We start from the raw sequence: 25,370 nt of genomic DNA, 5'->3' as shown, positions 1-25,370 counted from the left end.
AATATATTTGGAACATCTAATGAAATATCAGAATAGTTTCCGACTTTCGGATAGAATATAGCAATTTTTTTAGAATAAGTTTCGAAACTTTCCAGAATCTCGAAACACATCTCCGAAATGTATTCCATTTTCTGCACATTTTCGAATACTTCTTCAGAGTTTTGTCCGAGATTGTTCCGAAAAGCAAAATTTACTTCAGATTTTTTTACGAAATTTCTTCAGAATTCGAAACTAATTTTTGTGGAAACTCGAATGCCCTTTTCGAATTTCCCTTGACAAATTGTTCCGAATTCTGCGAACCGCTTCACACAAAAACGGACATGTTTTGCATACGAAGACGGCATCAGAAATGGAAACTTGTGCAGAGATTTCGTCCGAATTCGGTACGATTTCGGCAAAAATTGTTTAGTGGGTTGTTGGTGGCTCAAAAGTCGATTGCAAAGTGATTTTATTGAATTTTGTTCTGTTTAAGTACTCCTCGTGAGAAGAAATAGTAGGGCGTAATGTAAATTAATAGTTGTTTACAGTTGCATAAAATGGTATATGAAAAGTATTAAATGCTTAGCTGTAATAATTAGGTATATACAGGGTTGCATATAAATACCCTGTAGGAAGTGTGGGGTCATGTGTTGACATGTCGCCACTTTGTCTACTAATATGGGGACAAAGTCAACACTTTGTCACCAGGTTGTCAACTATTGATACCTTTACCTTAATAAGAACAAGCATTGTGTATATTGACAGATGATAGCCCAACGAAGCATCCTTTTTTTAATTTTCTTAATTGTTTGGCGTAAAATAATTTTTGCGGTTGGTAAAAAAAGTGTTTTTGTAAAAATCAATAAAATATCGTGAAAACTTAAAGCATATAATTTCAATAACAAGTATGAGCAAAAGAAAATATAAAAGACATGTGAAAAATAAACAATTCTATAGCAAAGTACAAATTCTGAGGCGACTAACAACATTTTTGGTGAAATTTCGACAATTAGACATTATGTGGAACCTTTAGAGAAGATTGTGGAGCCTGATGTATATATTGTCCCGTCTCTCTGGAAATGCTGAATGCAACTAAACATAATAATGAATTACAATGATGAAGAATTATTTGGCAAAAATCGATTGTGAGATTTTTCCAAACTTATACAGCTGTAATAGGCAAGCAAATTTAAGGACATATTTTTTATTTATGTTTATTTATACATGTTTATTCTTTTCAATCCCTAGATGTTATATCAACATTCAGCGAATCGCCTGATAAAACGTTAAGTGCAACAGAAGAAGAACTATTTTAAGCAGACAAGTCATTGGTGCGACTTGGCCAAGAAAATAAAACGAAAACTTTTTATTATTTATATGTAGCCTTGAAAACATTTCCTTTATTTACTAATTTTTACTTATGTGGAATCTTTGGCTTAGCCATTTAAAAAGATAAAAATACTGTAATACGCAATTTGTACATTTTTAGCGTTTTCAATATTATTTGTTTTATTTTTTAAGGAAATATAGTATTTAAACAAATGTGTAGCTTCATCTTCTTATTAAACGTACTATATAGCTGTTTTATCTATGAAAAGTTCCAAATAAGCTAAAAAATATTATTGAAAATCTGGTACTATTGACTCACTACCTCCATTGTCTATACTGACTCACTACCTCCAATGTCTATACTGACTTACTACCTCCAATGTCTATACTAACTCACTACCTCCAATGTCAACACATGGTTCCTTAGGAACTACTGACTTACTATTGTCATACTAGTTCCATTGTCAGTACTGACTTTCGAATGACACGTTCATACAAAATGTCTATAGGAAATTACATTAGTTGTCTACAGTTTGTCAGTAGTACTGTTGACAATGTCAGTAGTAAGTCAGTACAGATTCACTATTGACATTTCCTACAGGGTATTTACAAGGCATTTAGCCGTTAAATTCAAATCAAAGGTAACTCAATGTTGTATGGGAACTTATAACTAACGTGAAATTCAAATGAAATAGTGATAAAAGAAAAGATTTAGAAATATATACATAATGGGTTGTTTCAATACCAAATTGTAGCCATTTCGGAGGGATATTGAGGCCCCAACCCTTAAAATACCAGAAATCCGGACGTACCATTCTCTAGGCTATATGAAGACGTCGACCTATACCGATAAATTTCAGGTGGAAAGTTTTATACCCCCAACGTGGACCAAATGCCAAATTTCAGTCATTTCGGTGGGATATTAAGGTCACAACCTTCAAAATACCGAAAATCGGGAGGTACCCTTCTATGGGGGCTATATGAAGACGTGGACCTATACTGACAAATTTCAGGTGGAATGTTATATACTTAATACAAAATGTCAGCCATTTCAGTGTGATGTTGAGGCAACAACCGTCAAAATATCGGAAATAGGGAGGTACCGTTCTATGGGGGCTATATGAAGACGTGGACCTATGAAGACAATTTTCAGGTGTAAAGTTTGATACCCCTAACGAAGACTTAATACCAAATTTCAGCCATTTCGGTGGTATATTTAGACCACAAATCCTTGTATATATTCTTGCATATGGTTTTGCATATGCTCATTTTATGGAAATATGTAAAAATATGCACGATATGCAAAAATATTTGCGCCTAATTCGTTTTATTTTGTGATAAAACGAGTTTCTGTCTAATCAGATTTTTTTCTACGACCATCCTAACCATATATGCATTTGCATAGGATTCCGCTCTCACTGATAATTCTCTTCTGGAATTTTTTATAACCCCATGGAGGACGAAGTACCAAATTTCAGCCACTTAGGTGTGATAATGAGGCTAACACCTTCAAAATATCGAAAATGGGGTGGTATAGTTTTAGGGGGCTATATGAAAACGAGGACCGATATAGCCAATTTATAAAACCAAACATCCTAGGAGTATTAGAAAATTGTATGCAAAATTACGAAGCTATATCTTAAAAATTACGAGCTGAATCTTGATTTCTACAGACGGAAGGACTGACGGACATGGTTATATCGACTTAGAATTTTACCCTGATCAAAATATATATCGGCCTTTTTGTAGAAAATTTACTTATGTTGAAACTGAGGTATGGGGTATTGTAACTCGCGAATTGTTGTAATACACCATAAATTTTGAACGCATTTAGGTAAAACAAACTGTTTTAGCACGATTCACCGATGGATTTCTTAAAATTATAATTTGAGCGGTAGCTGTTTATGTAAAAACAGAATACACTTCAGAGATGAAGTTTCTAATGTATGATTTTTTAATATAACCACTGCATCAATCTCAAACGGATGCTGACGTTTTGAAGACAGAAAAATTGGGTTTTTTTGAATTTAGTTTTTTTACGTTCTGAATCTAATAAGCCATGACGCGTCCAAATCCGAAAAAGTGCAAACAATGTTTTTGAAAAGTGCGCGAATTGAAACGCGTTTTGGAAGTGTAATTTTTACTGAAACAAATAGAGCTATATGCCTGTTTAAAATGTGCGAAAACAAATATTTCAAAACTATCACTAATCCGGAGATACAATTGATTTTTTCTAAAAATTAAGTGCGATGCTACATCCACGGTTCTTGATGAATCGCAATGAAACAACACCAAATGACGTATTTTTTAAAGGCTATCATCGAAATCGGATGCGCATAAAATGTAAATGAAATTATGACCATCTAACTGTATTTTGCGCCCTTATATCCAACAGACGCTACATCGTGGCCGCCAAATAGAACTTCACAAACTGTACACCAAATAAAAGGGATTGATTAGCTGTGTCAGAAAATCGGATGCGCATCATGTCATTTTCACTATTACTTGGGTTATATGCGTTGCAAATGTTGTAATATTCAATAAACATTATTTTAATGTTATGCCACAATTGGAATTCCTTGTGATTTAATATAATGTTCTAAAAATATTCGCCAATAGGAAAGCGAAAAATTTCTTGCAACGGGATGTCTTCATTATTGCGTGCAATTTTGACGAAAATGACGAAGAACTCAAATTTTTTTTTCTTTAACCTTTCCTATAAAACCATAAAAAATAAAATTAGAGTAACATGATATTTATTTTTTTTTTCGTCATATTTTCGTTGTATTTTTGCAAATAACATGAATACTATAGCTCCAAACTTCACGACTTTCATTTTATTTCTCATTCCTCACAATGTCTGGATGCTGCTATAATTTTTTTATATATATTTTTGTAAGTATAAGCGCTATTGTTTCAAAAATATGTTTGTAAATACGTGAAATTATTTAATAAATTTATTTTTTCGCGAATCCATTGGAACTTTTCGAATTTTTTTTGCATCATCGCAAAGGGTGCAAATTCAGTTAACGATAATAGAATATAACAGCTAACTATATTAAGCCGCGATTTTTTTAGATTTTTTTCTAATTGGCATAATTAAAACGGTCATATCTTTTGCGCTCAACGATCAAAGTTGGTAACGAAAACAGATTTGGATTTTTTCTTAATCTCTGTACCAAAAATCATAGATGTATTTTTTTGTAATTGTGTAATTTTTTTTTTAATTTTTTTGAAATGGAAAAGACGATTTTAGAAATTTTTGCTGATATACTTTATAGGGTCTCCGATGAATATTTGGATGTGTTACAAACAGAATGACAAATTTGATTATATCCTCATATTATGGTGAAGGATATAAAAATGCTAAATACGTCCGAGAAATCGCTGAAATCACCTCTCTGAAGCTGAGAATGGTGTACAACATCATATACCGTGCCGAGAGAGAAGGAAGGCTGAAACTAAAGGCGTCACCTGGCAGGCCACAAACAGTTACCCCACGAATTGAAAAGAGATTAATTAAAGAAATCTTCGATAGATCCCAAACCAGCTTCAGAAAATTGGCTCTTCTAATTGAAACCGATTTTGAGTGTGTCACATGAAAAAGTCAGAAAAGTGCATAACAACAAGTATTCATCACGAGTGGCTATTGCTCTTCCGGCATAATATTGAGAAGCGATTAATATTTGCTACATCCCAGCAAAAATCCTCATTACAAACCACCTTTCCGACCCATTATTATAACAAGGGCATGTCGCACGAAATGTCTGGTTATTTTGTAACCACTAAACAAAGTAGATGGTAACCACTGAAATAAGTAGATACTGAGTAGATTCTGACTACTTACTTCAGTGGTTACAAAATAACCAGATACTTCGCGCGACATGCCCTTGTTAAAATAATGGGTGGGAAAATAGGTTTGCAATGAGGATTTTTGATGGGATAGAACATTTCACGTCCACTAGAGTACTGGGATGACTTTCAGGGCAATCATCAATAAAAATTCCGTGCGGAATTTGTTTGTTTGAATTTTAATACATACCGTTAAGTTCGGAAAACTGTCAGTTAGGGAATGGGATTGCATATCAAGCAGTGCCGTAGGTAACACCCGGATTTTGGAGGAAACAATGAAAAAAGAGGTTTTAAAAAATGATTTAACCAACAGCGTCAAGAAAATTACGTTTTTACCCTTACAATACAAACAAATTGCAATATAAATGCTACCAAGACAACGACCTTAAACATAAATCTCATTTATGTAGGCCAAGTGCAACAAAGTCATAGACGCTCCAGTCCTAAAGTGCACATATTAATCCCATTGAAAATTTATGGACACACCAGAAGAAAAATGTCGGGAATTGGTCGCCCAATAATAGAAACGACTTAAATAAATACATTACACTGTGCAACACTGGAAATGCAAACAACTTCTAATGGGCATTTTGTGAAAGTACATATTGAGACTACAAAAACCTTAATTGGGTTTTGTGTTCTTAGATCGGGTTTAGATTTTATGGCCTCATCTAAACCGACCTAAAATGAGTCTTTTTTCCAGTGTTCGGACCTTTATCTCCGAAACTAATAAGAATTTTGCTTTGCAGTCTTCAGTAATATTGTAGCCCTAAAGTAGTAGAAATTATGTGTCAACCAGATGAACTAGGAAAAGCTGCATCTAGTGCATCAAAATCGTTAAAATATAGAAAAGTTTACATAATTTCTGAAATTATGGTCAGTAACAACTAAACTGTTGGGAGTTGAAACAAGTAACCATTCTAAAAATTTTCCATATAATGTGACCATCAATTCATCAGAACATTCTGAAACTCTAAAATGGTTATTTCACGTTGTTTAAGGGGTATTTCATAACATACCTTTTACAAAACTTATTTCAAACAATGTTCACACAGGCTGTTTATTCTCATGTTGGGGATTTCAATGAATTATTGAAATATTTACCAAATTGTTGTTGAAAAATTTGCTATAAACAAGGCGATAGAGGCATTTTACAACAATATAATGTTCTGAAGAGTTGTGTATTACATTCCAGAGAATATTTTCCCGAAAGGTAACATTAAGAAGAATTTATTATTTTGGGAGATACGCTGCGAAATATACACAAATTATAGAATTTTTAGATATATTATAAAATTTGAGGCAATAAATGCAGTTTTTCCAGTTCACTATTCCTCCAAATATTTTCTTCTTGCTTTTATCTACAAGTTTGCTGCAGATGTCAAAACAAGATTCGTATTGGATTCAGAGATACAGCCCCGATTTGTTTTAAAAATTCGATCTTTAACCATGTTTAGATGAGGCCATAAAAACCGAACCCGATCTAAGAAAACAAAACCCAAATATGGTTTTTGCCTATTGGTCCTCTACTTTCATAAAATTCTGGACAGAAGTTGTTTGCACGCGATTGGCTCAAAAATGTTGCATAGTGTTATAGGAGAATGGCAAAAATACCATTGAAATATGACATTCCGAAACTTATTTATTCAATTCTAAGATGTTTACAAGATGTTGTTATTGTTGCTCGAGGTTGGCATACGAAATATTAGAACCAAATTTTCAAGAAATACCGTGTAAGACTGAAAAGTTGTAAATTTGCAATTCAATTTGCAATGCAATTCTTTAGTTGACAGTACGAACAATAAATTGTTCTCCTTTTAAGAAAATTAACGTGGATTTTTAAAGTTTTTTTGGAGGATACATAACAGATAGGAAACATGATTCTTTTACAAATGTTTTAAAGATATATTAAAGGACCCTTAGCAGATAAAAAACTTGGATTTCGTTAGAGATATTTGGGGACCCTAAACAGATATTGGGACACCCATAGCAGATAGGAAACGTGGATTTTTTAAAGAGTTTTTTGGAGGACCCTTAGCACACAAGAAACCTGGCTTTTTTTTAAGATTTTTTGAAGGACCCGCAACAAAAAATAAACGTGGATTTTTAAAGATTTTTCCGGAGGGCTCGTAACACAAAAGAAACGTGGATTTATTAAAGATTTTTCCGGAGGGCTCGTAACACAAAAGAAACGTGGATTTATTAAAGATTTTTCCGGAGGGCTCGTAACACAAAAGAAACGTGGATTTATTAAAGATTTTTCCGGAGGGCTCGTAACACAAAAGAAACGTGGATTTATTAAAGATTTTTCCGGAGGGCTCGTAACACAAAAGAAACGTGGATTTATTAAAGATTTTTGGAAGACCCACAACAGATAAGAAATGTGGATTTTTTAAGATTTTTTGGAGGACCATAACACAAGAGAAACGTTGATTTTTCAAAGATTTTTTGGAGGACCCATAACAGATAAGAAATGTGGATTCTTTAAAGATTTTTTGGAGGACCCATAACAGATAAGAAGGACCCATAACACCAAAGAAACGTAGAGTTTTTGAATATTTTTTTTTTGGCCCACAACATAAAATACTTGGATTTTTAAAGATTTTTTGGGGACCCATAATACAAAAGAAACGTGGATTTTTTAACGATTTTTTGGAGACCTATAATACAAAATTGTTTAAAAATTGTTTTGGAGGACCCATAACACAAAATTGTTTAAAGATTGGTTTGGAGGACCCATAATACAATATTGTTTGTGAGGACCCTTAACACAAAAGAAATATCGATTTTTCAAAGTTTTTTGGAGGACCCATAACACATAAGAAACGTGGATTTTTTTAAAGATATTTTGGAGGACCAATAGCACAAAAGAAATATGGATTTCTCAAAGTTTTTTGGAGGACCCATAACACATAAGAAACGTCGATTCTTTAAAGATTTTCCAAAGAACCGATAACAGAAATGAAACGTGGATTTTTAGGAAGACCCAAAACAGATAATGTACATGGTTGTTTTAAAGATTTTTGGGAGAACCCATCTCAATGTTTTGCGAATACCCATAACAGACAATAAATGTTGATTTTGTAGCTTCTTGTCTTTATTTCCAAATTGTACGTCATATACCTTCCACAACAACAACACATGTTTAACACAAATCATTGACGTTGTACAGTGTCATAAAATTGATATGGATTACTTGATATGGACACAATTAGAACAATTGAGACTTATTTGCTGTCGTCGTCAAATGCGTTTTATTTTATTGATGGTAAAAGGTAATGAACCAAATGGTTGCTTACGAAATTTCTTCTACTTGACTTGATTCTGTTCCCAAATGTGCATTATAAATCAAGTGTAGATATTGAAAGTGTGAATCATCATAAATGAAGGTGATTCGGATATAACAAAAATATATGTATAGGATTTTTATGAATGTAAAAGATTATGGCCAATAAATATGATAGAGGTATAAACCTTCATGTTCATGATATTACAGAAACATGTCGTCGGTGTCATGCTTAAGTGTTCCATACAAAGTAAACTCGACTAATGTAAATTAGAACTTCATTTCATAACTGAAACTAAAGAGTATATCGGAAAACCCTAGAAACCACTTGTATCTCAAAAAGTCAAAAATGGCGTATGGAATACTTAGGCATGGCACCGACAATTTGTCTTCAATAAAGAGTTTACGTCATTTACATTGTATGATTTGATTAGTGAACATTTTGCCAGCGGCCAATTTAGCTTGTTAAATAATTTGACGATTGGCATACATACACAGTTCCCACGCCTAAATTATTTTCATGTCTATCATCATAGGTCATGGTTTGCTACATGTGTTTTGTTTTGAGTTCGTACAATATACATATTTTCTAATGTAAAGCAACATGACATAAACACGTAAGTATTGTTTAAACTATGAACGCTTGGCAAAAGTATTTTGCTAGTCAGTAAACTATCAACTATAAAAGTAGTGGAGAGAAATGATATGTAGATCAAGTTTGTCTATGATATCCTTAGGGACGTCACACCAGTGATATGTTACGTGAAAACTTAACAACGACTGCTATAAACTTTAGTGCGAGAGGTGTATGAAGGAGTCGATTTAAATATTGGGACATTTCGAGGCTCATTTTTGAAATCACTAATTGAACACGAACTATAGAACCAAATACACATTAGAGTGACCAAAAAAAAAAAAAAAAAAAAAAAACAAAAACAAATTCGGAACCTTATATATGAAATTTTATGTCGATCGGTTAAGGTTAACCCATGCCAACCTAGCGATATTTGTTTCCATAGTAATTTGTATGGGGCCAAAGTTAAATTTTCACGAAAAAATTTTCCCAGTAGCCACGAAACTTTTCCAACCAAAATTGTCAACATAGGTCTATGTTTTGGTATAACGGTACCTCCCTATTTTTCATATTTTGGCAACATTTTATGACCGAACTTCTCGAAATTTGACATTTGAGGTTCTCTGCAGCCACGAAACATCCCAACCAAAAATTGTAAACCTAAGCAAATGTTTCGGTATAGCCCCCATATAACGGCACCTCCCGATTTTCGGTATTTTGAACTACCCGTAATTTAACAATTGAGGTTCTCTGCATTCACAAATCTTTTTCTCCAAACATTTTCAAATATATCCACTTTATGATGTGACCCCCATATGAAGGTGTCACCTGATTGAACACATCTGTTAGATTAGATGAGATAATTTAGACATTTGGGTTATCCGCGGTCGAAAAATTTATGAACCTAAAATTTTGGACAGGAAAGGAAACTAATTATTCCATTTCAGTTAAGAATGTTTGAATAGTGGAGGTGAATAGTGGAGGGTATATAAAGTTCGGCCCAGCCGAAATTGATGAATTTTTACTTGTTAATTTTCTTGTTGCAGTTGATCTGAAGGATTGACGATTTTTTACAAGTGCGAAAGGAAAAGCTACGCTAAAAAGCGTTTGTCATGGAAGCCATGCAGATTGAAAGCCTAAATATCAAATTACATCCACTTTGGTATAAAAATGTAGTTAAACCTTAAAATACTGAAAATCGGGAGGTACCGTTAATTGGGGGGTATACCAAAACATAGACCTATATAGACAACTTTTGGTGGAGAAGTGTTGTGACCACTAAGAACTCTAAATATCAAATTACCGCTATAATAATATAATAATGATTGTTCCACAAACATCCCTGAAGGGACGAGGGAGACTTCTCTCATATCAATGAGTGCACCCCGATTCATATTGGCTCAATGATATGGCACCTACTTTTTATTGCCGAGTCCGAAAGGCGTGTCTTACTACACCATTTGTAGAGAAATACTCTGGAAATGTCGCCAACATTACTGAGGGGTATTTTGCCACCGTTGAAAATTTGATGTTGCCTGGTCTGAGAATCGAACCACAGACCTTTAGCGTGCAAGGTGGGTGTGCATACCATTGCATCACGGTGGCACACATCAAATTACCGCTAGTTTGGATTGTTTTTTTTTCAAGTTTTGTTAAAAAATTGTAGCTGAAATTCTCAAAACACCGAAAATCGGGAGGGACCTTTATATGGGGGCTATACCAAAACATGGATCTATTTGGACGATTTTAAGTGAAGAAGTTTCGTGATCACTGAGAACCTAAAGTGTCAAATTACAGCTAGCTCGTTTAAAATTGTTAGCTAAAATCCTCGAAGTACCAAAAATCGTGACGTACCGTTATATGGGGACTATATCAAAAGATAGACCTATTTATATAGACAATATTTGTTGGAGAAGTTTTGTGACCAATATGAACCCTAAATATTAAATTTGGTTAAAAATTGTAGCTAAAATCCTCAAAATACCGAAAATCGGGAGGTACCGTTATATGGGTGATATACTAAAACTTGCCCGATATAGTAGAGTTATGCCAAAGGAACTATATGGAACTATCTCGTTCACTTCGCAGTTCCAATGGTCCACATTTTTTCTTTGAACAAACTGCGTATACTTACTATCACACGTTATATTTCATGATGTTACTCATACGTTTTGGAACTAGTACAAGGAACTAGGAACTAGATTACCCAACTCTACGATATAGCCCATCTTCGAAATTGACCTGTCTATAGCAAAAGACACTCTGGTGCAAAAATGCAGCTTTCTATACCAATTATTGTGGACGCTAAAGTGATTACTAGACATCGGATTTTGCATATTTGCATATTTTTATACCCTACACCACTATGTGGTAAGGGGTATTATGTCTTTGTGCATTTGTATGTAACGTGCAAAAGGAAGCGGGATAGACATATAGTTCCTTTGAGGGATATACATAGAATCACTTTCTGAGTCGATTTATGCATGTCCGTCCGTCCGTCTGTCCATGTATTTTTGTTCGCATCCTAGAGGTCGCATTTTTTGTCCGATTCAGCTGAAAATTGGGGACTACATTTTTTTAGCAGTATTGCTTTTGGTGAAAATCAGTTCAGATTTGGATATAGCTCTCATATATATTTTCGCCCGATTTGGCGTATTTGATGCACCAAACACGCTATATAATTCCAATTTTGATAAAATTTTGCTTGTGTGACTGAATTCGGTCTACAAATAAGTGTGCCAAATTATATCGAAATCGGTTCAGATTTGGGTATAGCTTCCATATATTTTTCGGCCGATTTCACGTATCTTTTGTACCACATACGCTATATAGTTCCGATTTCGATGAAATTAGGAATGTATGACTGAATTCGGTCTGGAAATAAATGTGCCAAATTATATCGAAATCTGTTAAGATCTGGATATAGCTCTGATTTATATTTTACATATTCACAGTGGTGTAGGGTATCATATAGTCGGCCCGCCCGACTTTGATCCTTTCCTTACTGGTTAATTAATAAAGATACGAAAATTCTGATTGGACCAAAATTCGTTTTGAAGAAAACTGAATGCAATGACAGGGTCATATTTTTTATTTTGTTGCATATTTGCATATTTGCATATGCACAAAATATGCAAAAAATATGCAAAATATGTAAGTAATTTTTTTTCACGAAAATCATCAAATTAAATTTGGAAAGTCATCAAAAAGTGTTCTAAATAAAGTTTATTGCCGTAAATCGTCGATTTCTTAGCAGACTATCATGTTATTAATTATTATTCCGCCACAGCAATAAATCTGGAGTAAAAGACTTAGAAAATTTCCTATAACCTAGCCTTCTTATTACAACATAAGTTGCTTTCTAATACAAATTTGTTCAAAAACTCTATCAGAAATGTCAAAATGAACGTATCCAAATATGTTGATAGTTTCTGCTCGGCCAAAATTGTCTGACAGAATAACAAATGAGCTAGAAATTAAGACTAAGAAAATATTGAATATTACATAAAATCTTTTATGTTTTACTAAAAACATGTAACATATAAACGCAGGGCAATCATGAGTATTTCACTCTGAATTTTCCGCACAGAAAATGATTTTAAAAAGTGAAATTCTTTTAAAATCAATATTTGTTAAAAGTTGAAAACTACTACATTCGCTTCATTATGGTATTCTAGTAGAATCGACAAAAATATTCCCTTTTTGGGCATAAATATGGAAATAAAAAATTGTGAAATTGGGGAAAGTGAACAAATTCCGCACTCAAATTTTATTCATGATTGCACTGATAACCATGTTTTAATACCCTAAGGGCACTACGTCTTAGTAAATGAGTTTGCAACATGCAAAAGGCAACGGAATAGACCCACAGTTCCTTTTGATGATCTGCGTAGATTCGCACTGATCCGTCTGGCCATCTATTTTTGAAAACAAAGTACAAGTCACATTTATAGACCAATTCGCATAAAAATTTGAGATTTTTTTGCCCTAGGCGATCCCTATTTATTTTGGTAAGAATCGATTCAGATTTGGATATTGCTCCCATATATACAGTATAATCTCGATAATCCCTACATCATAGGTTTAGGCGGTGTCCGAATTATCAAATTGTCCGGATCAACGAATAGTAAAGAAAATAAATTATTTTCTATGATTAAATCACTCGTAGTAGTTAAATAATAATACTTTTTTAAATTGTAATTGCTAATACCGAACTTTTAAATAAAATAAAGAAATAAGAAGTGCTCTACCTGTAAAAAATAGTGAGATTTTTCTACACGACAACCCGGACATTTTTATTGGCATTTGCCGTAATTGTTCCTTTCCTTACTTTTTACCAATTTACAATGCAACAAGACTCAATTTTCACAAATTACAGAAAAAGCCATTAAGATTGGGAAAGTAGAGCTAGAAATATGACGTTTTTTTTTAAGTTTACATGAGTATGTAAGCAAAACACAAGACAGATGTGAAATTTCATTTTTTTGGAAATTAAGATTCTTTGAAATCTTTGCCTTTTAGGTGTATAGTGCCTTTGGCAGCTTTAATTACAATAATGCGCCGAATATTTCTCTTATATCCTATACAATAAGACTAATGTGTTATAAAAGGTGTTATATCCTTGTACTCGATAATTTTTACTAAATGTTGCTGAAACAATTTTTACAACAACTTCTCCATTAAACAACTTGCAAAATTCGAAGCATTTGTAATAATTAGTACAAATTATGGAGTACACGGTCAGGTATAAGTTAATTAGTTGTACATATATACAAAAGCGTTATGACTTTTCGACTGTGTTATCAAATTTCTTTTCCTGTACCATAAATGAATGAACTATATTTTTTAGCATTCCAAATGCTTTTCTGGCAGAAATATGTGAATGGTTTTGCCATGTTAAAGATAATTCCAAAGTTTTTGACTTATTTTACCACTACCACGCTATTGTGTGGTTTTTCTGAGTGATGTCATTTTGCACTAATCATTGGGTGTTCTTCATTTTGCTTATTGTTCATTGTGAATGGGTATAAAAATAATGCATTACTTTTCGCCGAGGATTGAACATTTCCCAATTCTGCATCAAGCGGTTGTATGCGTACAATATACATATAAAATTATGTATTTTTAGTGCATTAAACTAAAACCATGTCATCAATATTAAAGCGGCAATTAGAACATTTTTCCCAAGAAGCTTTTTGAGCACAAAGAACAAAAATTGCCAATTTAGGTGTGCATATACTGAATAAAGGACTAAACACTATAAAATATATTCAAATCTAATGTAATTATATTTATATTTCAAAACCTGGAATCGTAAATGGCACTCTAGTACTTTTTCCCATTTTGTGCTAAAAAACTAACGCTTTTTCCAAAAACTAGAAAAAATTGCGCTTTTATCTAAACAGAAATTGCGATGACTAATTCTAGATCCCTTGTTTTTCTGCTAGACAATTTTGGCCGAGTAGAAACTATCACCATATTTGGCCACGTTGATTTTGACATTTCTGATTGGGTTTTTGAAAATGTTTGCATTTGTATAGGGAGCAACATATGTTGTAATAGGAATGCTGGGTTATTTGACATTTTCTCACCTTGTGAAAACTGATTTAAGTCTTATTAGTCCAGATTTATTGCTGCGGCGGAATATCTGGAGAGTCTCAATAACATAATAATATGCAAAAAACTATGTTAATCGGCAAAAAACTTAATTTAGAAGGCTTTTTTGATGGTTTTTCGTCGAAAAAACATTTGCATATTCAGCATATTTTTTGCATATATTTTGCATATTTTTTGTAAATATTTTGCATATGGGTAAATCCTGCGTGGCGAACGCTACATTTGTACGCGTTTTCGGGCAAAAATATTAACATTTTTTGAACTTTCCAGATAGATGCATTGAATCTATACATGGTATTTAATAGAATTTGAGAGCACTTTCAAATGCCATAAAACAATTTTTTTAACAAGTATAATTAGCGGAAAAAATTGATTATAAGTTATTGTGACGCACGCCACAAAAAGTGGAAGTAGCTTCCGACCTTGTGCTATGTTTTCATAATTTTTAGCAAATTTTGCATAATAAAGCACACAAAATGAAAATTTTAAAAGAAAGATGAATATAAGAGAATTCTAAAACAATTAATTTTTAGGCAAACAATTTTGTATTTTTTTTCCAAAATCAGCGAACCTAATGTGATGCACGCTACGTGATGCACGCTACATTTTTTCCAGTATATAGTAAATAAAAACCAGTGTATTTATTTTAACGAAACAATGTATATTTCTTGTAAATAACGTTATTTAAGTCACATTTTATGTTCATAAATAAGTTTATCCATGCGTATATGTCTATAAATAAATTTTATGTTTTAATGAATCTGACGTTAGTGCGATTTTGAGCACATTTTTGTTATATGACGAAAAATAATGTTTGCTTTTAATTCCGGGAATGCTCTTAACGTTAGCCCATCTCTCCGAAAGAATTCCAGCTGATTTTTGTATATAACTTCTGCTTATATATAAAATGAAAATACCATTTGTATTCATTTTTGCCAATTAAAAAAAAAATCATGGGCGTTATTAAGAACAATATTCGGAGCTTTTACCATTTTCCAATTTTTTTTCTTTACGACAGTTCTGATTCCGTCTACTGCACCCTTTCCGTGAGCAGTTGCAAAAAATTCCACTCAAATTTTTCTTTGAAAAAGTGTATACTACTTAAAATGAATTTGTTTTTAAATCGACTTGCACATCCATCAGAAAATAAATATAACTTTGAAATATCATTTCATTTTTTTTAATTTCTTAACAATTAACTGAACTCAAATCGCTACGAAAACAGAATAAAACAAAAATAGAATACAAGAGAAAGTGAAAACAGAATTAAAAGGCAATTTTTTTTTTTTTTTGGGAGAACTAAAATCGTGACGTACGCTACAGAAATTAATGCACTCTATTTTTTTTATTTTTTATTATTGTAGATTTTTTTCTATTTCCTTAAAATCAGGATATTAATATATTTATAGATGAATTTAAAAAAAAGAAATTTCTGCCCACAGTATAAAAAAAACATAATTTTTCGTGACGAACGCTACACCACTTGGATCTGTCTTTTCATACCTAATTTCACTTTATCCAAATATTTTCTGTCAAAATCTAAGAGAATTGAGTGAATAACAGTATAGCTTTTGAGTTTACCACTTATGTTAACACTAAAGTAATAATATGAACATGTGAAAAATGTAAAATTTTTGTATAAAATTAAAAAACCTGAGGTAGGGTAGAATTTTGTAATAATTTTTGTGTTAATAATGATAGAAAAAAAAGTTTTTAACATATTTCTAAAATTAGATATCCAGCCTAATCTTCTGTGAAAAAAATAAATTAATTTGGATAAAATAAAAAAAATTTTGGCTGGTAGACTGTTTCTGGGATTTGCCCATATTTCTGATATGACCCCAAATATCGAAAAATTGACCCTCAAAACGCCTAGATCCAAAATTTGAGTCAAATCGGATAAGAAATAAAAAACATGCTAAAATCCGATGTCTAGTGATTACCTCAGACGGAAAGTTGTAGCTAATATCCTCAAAATACTGAAAATCAGTATATGTATAGCCCAACTTCGAACTTGAGCTGACTATGGCAAAAAGACATTCTGTTTCAAAAATGTTGCATTATGGCTCAATTATTGTGGGCGCTAGAGTGAGATTTTTAAATGAGGTTTTTGATTTTCTTTATTTTTAGCTGTGGTAATGTTGCTCATCATCAAAACATTTCAGTATATTTTCAGATTTGTTTAAACAACGGTTCCAGAGAAATCGCGATTTGAAAAAATCGAATTCTGTAAAAACTATATGCAAAGAAATATTCATAACTTCTTTCTTTCTTTCTGTCCAATTTGAAAAAATCTTTTTTGTATGTTTTTTTTTTTGTTTTAAGATATTTTAGAAAAATATAGAAAAAAATTAGCACAGGGGGCTTGGATGCAATTTTTACGATTTAATATTTCAAATCAATTTTTTAACAAAGAGTGCACTCTTCGATTTTCTTTAATTATTTGAAGAAGTGTTTAAGATCTTTAAGATAAATTCCTAAATAAAACAACAAAACAAATATTAAAAAATATAATTTTGTTTTTTTTTTTTTTTTTTTTGTTAAAATAACAAATGTTTAACACTGGTATAAAGGAAACATTGTATTGACAAATATTAAAAAATTAAAAAAATATATAAATCATTCGAATTCTACTACCTAATAGGACTTAAAATTTTTGTAATTAATACAAAAAAATAAAAAAATTCCAGAAAATCGAATAGTACAATCATTGTAAAAATTGATTTTAAATATTTAATAGCGAAAATTACATCTAAGCAAAATTGTTTCAATATTTTATTGAATACCTGACAGAATTCGACTTTTTCAAAGCGTGATATTTCTGAAACCGTTAGTAAAAGAATCTGAAAATATACTGAAATATTTTCGTGATGAACAGCATCACCACAGCAAAAAAATAAAATCTCTCTGTAATAGAGAGTAATGATGAAGTTAAGCCAATGGGTGAACACTCCAGAATAAAAGCAATCATAGCCTAACACGTGTCACTGGGGCCTCAAAGTTTCCATAGTAATTTGTATGGGGCCAAAGGTGAATTTTCACGAATTCGCTCTGCAGATCACATTTATTGTCCAATCGATGAAAGAATTTACGAGTACTTGGCTGTGACTAAAAGAACATAATATGTTGAATATCGGTTCGGATTTTAATATTTGCTATATATAGGGCCCATGGAAATTTTCAGGCCCCAGAGGCACATGTTAACGTATTCCGTGGTGCTCAAACTTTGGAAATCTTAAAATCTTACAATACTTAAAACACCATCCTAGCCCTCCATACTATGGTGGAGGGTATAGTAAAAATTAAAATTAACCTACATAAAACCACTGGTCGTTTAAACGCCACCAAAATTCTTTGCAAAAATGGAAGTAAAACTCGGATATTTTCGCAATTTTTTGTAGAGTTTTCGCATTTTGTTATAGTTGTGCTGTTATCTGTCAGTCCATGCTTATAAAGCTTCATTTGGCATAAGCATTTCACACAATTGGCAATTTAAAAAATCGACTTTTTATAATTTTCGACTTTTAATGACAATTTTAAATAGGCGATACAAATTTAATCATAAATGTTACATTCATATAAAGTCAGGGATTTGGTAGGAATGTAGTAAGAGTATTTTCTCAATCAAAAACCAAGGGATCGACATGTAAGAATACACCTATATTACCCTTCAAAGTTGTCGGTACTTTTTAAAGAATGCCCGATTGCTGGAAAACTATAGGTTTTACAGAAAAAAGTTATTTATTTTTAATGCTTAGAAAGTCTCAAAAATATAATTTTCATATAAAAATTTAAATTTTCTCGAAAAAAAATTCTTCACCCTAACTGGCAAGAAAAGAAATTCTATCGACTAACAATAAAACATCTCTTTTTTGTTAGCTATACAATATTATTTTTATTTATTTATATAATTAAAATAAAATTTTATATAAATATTTCGTTTGTGTGTGTTTGGGGGTATTACTTATTACTAAAAAAGAAACAAAAATGTTTTATAAGTAAAAAAAATGTTATAACTGATAATTAATATAAGGTTTTGTGATTTGTATTTTTAAGTTTTTTTATTCGTTGTATGTTTGTCTGTTTGTTTATTGGTGTGTGTTTTTCACAACTTAAATTTCTAATTTGTTTAGTGGTTTTTAATTGACATTTTTCGTTCTCTTATATAAAAATTGCACATAATTTCCGCAATTATTACAAGCAGTGAATGTAACAACAAAAAATTCAAAAATTAAAAAAAAAATATTTCGAAAAAATATACATAAAAATATTAAAATATAATAATAAGTAGAAAAAATTATAGATAAATTACATACATTAACAATAGGTATTTTTTGTTATTAATGGAATTTGTAATTATATAAAATATGCTAAGCAACAAGCCCATCCATTCATTTACCTAGCCATCCATTCAACTATTGGGAGTTGATAACGGGAAATAAGTTGGGATGGTTGTTGTACAATGACATACTAAATGCACAAATTCAAAAAATAACTGCAAAACGAATATGGAAATTGGAGTTTTCTTCTTCTTCTTCTTAGTTTCTTCTTCTTGTATGCTTCATTGGAAACCCAGTAATTTTTGTATTCCTAACTTTTAACTACCAACTACAACACATATCGTACAAAAACTTATTTATTAGACTCTGCAAATGCAAACATTTGACTTTATTCGGCTTAAGCTATGCTAAATATTCAACTTGCTAATAGAAAGAAGAATAGTTAGACAAGCAGCAGCTGGGCCACAAAACAAAGACGCATTCATGCTGGCACGCTCACGCATTCGATGTCACCCAAATATTTTGTCAGTTTCAGGTCTATTTGTCTAACTATTTTCATTGTATATATATTTGTTCACATAATTGTGTCCCCTCCTTGGTATCTTCTCCTCACCCGTCTAACAGTTGTGACACTTTACCAAGCCCACTTCGTCACAGTTCATACATTTCAATGCCACAAATTCAGCTGTGAAATGATTTCGATGTACAGATTTCTTGGAACCTTTGCAGGAGGGACATGGCAATAAACGATAACCACCGCATGTCTGACAGGTGTAGGTAGTTGCAATTGACTGAAATAAAAAATGTGTAAAAAAAGTGGTTTAGGAAATATTTGAAATTGGGTGTGCATTAAAATAAATTGCCATACCTTGTAGGGTTTTAATAGTTGGCGAAGTTCTCCAGATTCGTTAAGGCGTTCCACTGTTTCAGCGTCCTAAAAATAGAAAAACATATAATATACTTAGTATTTCTTTAAAAACAACTATAGAAGATATATTATGTGAAAAGGTCTATATATAAAAGGGTTTCTATTAATCTACAAGAAACCTTCTGCGTAAAGAAGGCTGGAATGCAAAAACTGCGTGCCTCTTATTGGCTAATTTTTGTTTCGTGAAGGGTGAGGGTAAGTCCCGGGCCACACTTTAGTAATTTCATTGAAATTTTGACATGAAATTATGCGTCTATAGATCGAGTTCCATAGAAGAGTAAAATCATGAAATTGCAGTAGTGGGGAATTCAACCTAAGAACACCTAATTTCATGAAATTTTTTAATGAAATTCACTCTAGTGTGGACCGGGACTTAGAAAGGTAACTACAGTTTTTATGAATGTGTGCAGTTCATTGACTACATGTTAGGGATGATTTTGTCCAGAAACCACATTTATGAGAGGTCATTATTTGATGGTTAAATCCCTATGGAGCACAACATTGAACTTGCTGGAAGAGTACGGAATAAAAAACAAAATGTTGATTCATTGAAGGAACGTTTGACTATCACCAAGGTAAAAAACTAATAGAGCAAAATAACTTCTGCAGACTTTAAAATGGGAGTAAAGGCTGTATTGGTTACTCCAGCGGTAAACCTGCTGGTACGGATCCAAACAAAAGAGGAGAGTGGAAGTGACTGTTTAAACGCAGCGATATCATCCGACAGCAGTACTGATAGTTCTTCGGGGGACGACAATGTATCATCAACGAGGAAATCGAAGCATAACACAACTGGGATTTCAAGACACTTTGTTATACGTTCTATGCTGTCTTTCCATACAGCAGAAATGGTGTGTCGCTAGCTTTGAGCTAAGTGCATTGAAATTCCAACTTCATGTCAGTCAGGAATTCACAATGCTATCTACAAGAAGCCGCTCGGGTGAAGCAGTACTTGGTAAGCACGCTTTCTCCGAAGAAGTGGAGAATGTATTCTGACAGCAAACACATCAAGAATCAATCTGGATTTATCAGCATTGTCCGAAGCAACCAAGGCTGTAAGAGCTCGATTAAATTTATCCCAGACTTACAAAACTGCTGCCGAAATAACGGCAATAACTCACTTAGATTCATCTTCTCCAATGACAGGGTGAATATTTATTTCAAAAAATTGCCCAAAAATAGAAATAACAAGTAAGAAATCATCAGTCAGCAATGGTGACGGCGACAACAAAACCAAACCAAACATTTTCATAAAAGACTCGAAATATTAAATTATGCTTGGAAGAAATTTTTGAAAAAGTTTTAGAGTTATCTTGCACAATAGCCATTTTTGTATGGAGCTTTCGGGTCATTATCTCAGGAAGAACTGACTTACTCCGAAAAAAAATGTACCGTTGTAAATGAGGCCGCTAGAACAACTTACTGTAAAAAGAATCAAAACGACGAGAGAGTAGCTGTTAAACTTCACTTTTTCCGAATTTTGTGTCGGAGGTATCCGAAGGAGGGGACCGCTATAGTCCACGTTCCAACCTAATACATGAGTGGATGAAATAATATGAAAGTCTGCACCAATCAGAAAGTTCCTGCGAGAGGGTTTTTTTGGAAGTTTTAGGCCAATGACTCAGGATGTGTGGACTTCCACAAGCCAAAAATTGTACAGTCGTAAAGAGAGCCTCAAGGACAACCTACTGAAAAAAATTTCAAATCGATCCGAGAGGAGCTCTTAAACTCCACTTTATCCGAATTTTGTGGTACCCGAAGGAGTTGACCGATATGGGCCATATTCGAACGCGGAAGGAATAATACGATGTGCTAAGTTTGGACCAAATCGATTGCTCCCTTCTAGAGGTATTGTTTACAAAATTTTATAGAAAACTTTTGTGGGGGAGGTATCCGAAGGAGCGGACCGATATGGCCAACCTTCGAACTTAAACTAAGTTTCGACAAAATATTACGATAACCAAATTTTGGTTCGAAATGGGCGATCCGTTCGAGAGTTATGGCGTACACCAGCTAGGCGGACAGACAGACGGACGAACGGACATGGCCAAATCGACTTCAAATTGTGTGAAACGAGTTTCGTTTAACATACCATAATTTCGATGAGGCACATTTTTAGTCGTATCAAAGTTTATATGGTAAAAACTAAAATTCCATTGCAATTCCATTTAAAAAAAATTGAAAAAAAATTTTGCGAGCACATCTACGATTTTTGTTATAGAGGTTAGGGAAAAAATTCTAGTTTCAAATGTGTTCGCGTTCACAATATTGGCCGATGCGCGCAAATGTTATATACATATAAAAAAGAAATAATATTTAACAAGTAAAAAAGCATTAAGTTCGGCCGGGCCGAACTTTTCATACCCTCCACCATAAAATATTCATTCCTGTCCCCAACTTTAAGTGAGTACGTTAAAATGTCAGATATTGTACATAAAATGCTTCATTCGGGAGGCCCTTTTTTATGGTGCCTATATCTAACTGTTGACAATTTTTTGTGGGCTAGAAATTGGGAGGTAATGTTATATAGGGGTTATAATAAAACATAGGCCTATGTTGACAGTTTTTGATGGGAGCCTTTAATGTCAAATAACTCCTAATTCGGTTAAAAAATTTAGCTAGAATCCTCAAAATATCGAAAATCGGTACATAACGTTGGAACTTCAAATGTCATTAACAGCTAGTTCGGAGGTATCTGGGCTATACGAAAATATGAACTTAAATTAACAATTTTTGTTGCAGAATTATTGTTGACTTTTAAATTTTAAATTACAGAAAGTTCGTCCAAAAAATAAAGCTAAGGTACGGAAAATCGGGAGGTTTGTTTTGGGGCTATACAAAAACATGGACCTACGTTCGGTTAAACATTTTAAGTAAAATCCTCAAAGTACCGAAAATCGGGAAGTATCGTTATATTGGGGCTATGTTGAAAATTGTTGATGCAGATGTGTGGTGACCACTACAACCTTCAAATGTCAAATTACAGTTAGTTCTGTTAAAAATTGTAGCTAAAATTGCCAAATTACTGAAAATTGGGAGGTACCGTTACATGGGAGCTATATCCGAACATGGACCTATGTTGACAATTTTTGATGGAGAGGTGTTGTGACCACTAAGAACTTCAAATGTCAAATTACTGCTAGTTCGGTTTAATATTGTAGCTAAAATCATCAAATTACTGAAAATCGGGAGGTACCGTTATATGGGTGCTTTCTTGACAATTTTTGGTGGAGAGGTGTGGTGACCACTAAGAATTTCAAATGTCAAATTACAGATAATTCGGTTAAAACTTGTTGGTAAAATTCACAAAATACCTGAAATCGGGCGGTAACGTTATATGGGGGCTATTCCAAAACATGGACCTATGTCCACTAGTTATATAAGTTTATTGACATTTAAGAACCCTAAATGTCAATTGATAGCTAAATCGGTCTGAAAATGTAAATAAAAACGTCAAAATGCCGTAAATCGTTATATGGGGGCTATACCAAAACGTGGACCTAGGTCCACAACTTTTGTTATACAAGTTTAGTTACACTTAAGAACCCTAAATGTCAAATTATAGCTATATCGGTCTGAAAATGTAGCTAAAAACGTCAAAATACCGTAAATCGGGGGGTACCGTTATATGGGGGCTATACCAAAACGTGGACCTATGTCCACAAGTTTTGTCACATAAGTTTATTGACATTTAAGAACTTCAAATGTCACATTATAGCTTCATCGGTCTGAAAATGTAGCTAAAAACGTCAAAATACCGTATATCGGGGGGTACCGTTATATGGGGGCTATACCGAAACGTGGACCTATGTCCACAACTTTTGTTACATAAGTTTATTGATACTTAAGAACCCTAAATGTCAAATTATAGCTAAATCGGTCTAAAAATGTAGCTAAAAACGTCAAAATACCGCAAATCAGGGGGTACCGTTATATGAGGGCTATACCAAAACGTGGACCTATGTCCACAAGTTTTGTTATATATGTTTATTGACACTTAGGAACCCTTAATGTCAAATTATAGCCAAATCTGTCTGAAAATGTAGCTAAAAACGTCAAAATACCGTAAATCGGGGGGTACCGTTATATGGGGGCTATACCAAAACGTGGACCGATATAGCCCATCATCGAACTTGATCTGCCTGCAAACGAAAGACGCATTTTCCCAAAATTTCAGCGTCCTATCTCCATTTTTGTGGATGCTAGAGTGATTACCACAGACGGACGGACGGACGGACGTGCTCAGATCGACTTAGAATTTTACCCTGATCAAGAATATATATACTTTATAGGGTCGCAAATGAGTATTTCAATGCGTTACAAACGGATAAACAAACTTAATATATTTGTTCTATGAGAAAATTTATGCATAAATCGTTAACAGCATTCCTTATCTATCCGTAGATGTTTAAATATGTACGAAATTTATTTTTATTTTCGCGAAAAATCAACAATTAATAAAAAAATCTTGAATCAAATTCAAATTATCCTGTCCCAGAGTCCGTACAAACCTCTCAAAAATAAATTAAAAATATCTACAGAATCTTGACAATGCGTAAAAAATATGAAACCAAATTGATAGAGATTGGGTACCTAAATTGCTTATTATAGCTACAACAAAAGAGAAAACTTATTGTTGGAAAATATTGTTGCAAATATATTTTTTGGTTCGAAAAACTAGAAAAAAATATTTGGGAGTTTTCCAACTATTTCGTTAAAATCCCATACAATAATAAATTTGAACTGCTAAATCTTCTTAAAGAAATATGATTTACCATCGCGAAAGCTTAGTTGCTAACTGTCATAACTTATAAGAATAGAACAAGTAAAAAAGCATTAAGTTCGGCCGGGCCGAACTTTTCATACCCTCCACCATAAAATATTCATTCCTGTCCCCAACTTTAAGTGAGTACGTTAAAATGTCAGATAATGTACATCAAATGCTTCATTCGGGAGGCCCTTTTTTATGGTGCCTATATCTAACTGTTGACAATTTGGTGGGCTAGAAATTGGGAGGTACTGTTATATAGGGGTTATAATAAAACATGGGCCTATGTTGACAGTTTTTGATGGGAGCCTTTAATGACAAATAACTCCTAATTCGGTTAAAAAATTAAGCTAGAATCCTCAAAATATCGAAAATCGGTACATAACGTGGGAACTTCAAATGTGATTAACAGCTAGTTCGGAGGTATCTGGGCTATACGAAAATATGAACTTAAATGAACAATTTTTATTGCAGAATTTTTGTTGACTTTTAAATTTCAAATTACAGAAAGTTCGTCCAAAAAATAAAGCTAAGGTACGGAAAATCGGGAGGTTTGTTTTGGGGCTATACAAAAACATGGACCTACGTTCGGTTAAACATTTTAAGTAAAATCCTCAAAGTACCGAAAATCGGGAAGTATCGTTATATTTTGGCTATGTTGAAAATTGTTGATGCAGATGTGTGGTGACCACTACAATCTTCAAATGTCAAATTACAGTTAGTTCTGTTAAAAATTGTAGCTAAAATTGCCAAATTAC

General features: G+C 32.9%; 1 protein-coding gene across 1 annotated transcript in view; it reads right to left on the bottom strand.

Annotated features, from left to right (window-relative positions):
* Nucleotides 1-18,576: 18,576 nt before the first annotated feature.
* LOC141397573 (uncharacterized) overlaps nucleotides 18,577-25,370 on the bottom strand; it is a 173,480-nt gene continuing 166,686 nt past the window's right edge. Inside the window, exons 4-5 of the mRNA XM_073974010.1 lie at nucleotides 19,785-19,850; nucleotides 18,577-19,707 (exon numbers count right to left, since the gene is read on the bottom strand). Coding sequence (XP_073830111.1) covers nucleotides 19,534-19,707; nucleotides 19,785-19,850 — 240 coding nt within the window. The 3' untranslated portion in view covers nucleotides 18,577-19,533. The remainder of the gene's footprint in view (nucleotides 19,708-19,784; nucleotides 19,851-25,370) is intronic.

The sequence above is a fragment of the Musca autumnalis genome, unplaced genomic scaffold (genome assembly GCF_047663935.1).
Source record: "Musca autumnalis isolate F117 unplaced genomic scaffold, ASM4766393v1 scaffold_3, whole genome shotgun sequence".
In the NCBI taxonomy this organism is placed as follows: domain Eukaryota; kingdom Metazoa; phylum Arthropoda; class Insecta; order Diptera; family Muscidae; genus Musca; species Musca autumnalis.
The sequence above is the reverse complement of the archived record's forward strand: the minus strand, read 5'-3'. Positions and strand labels throughout refer to the sequence as shown.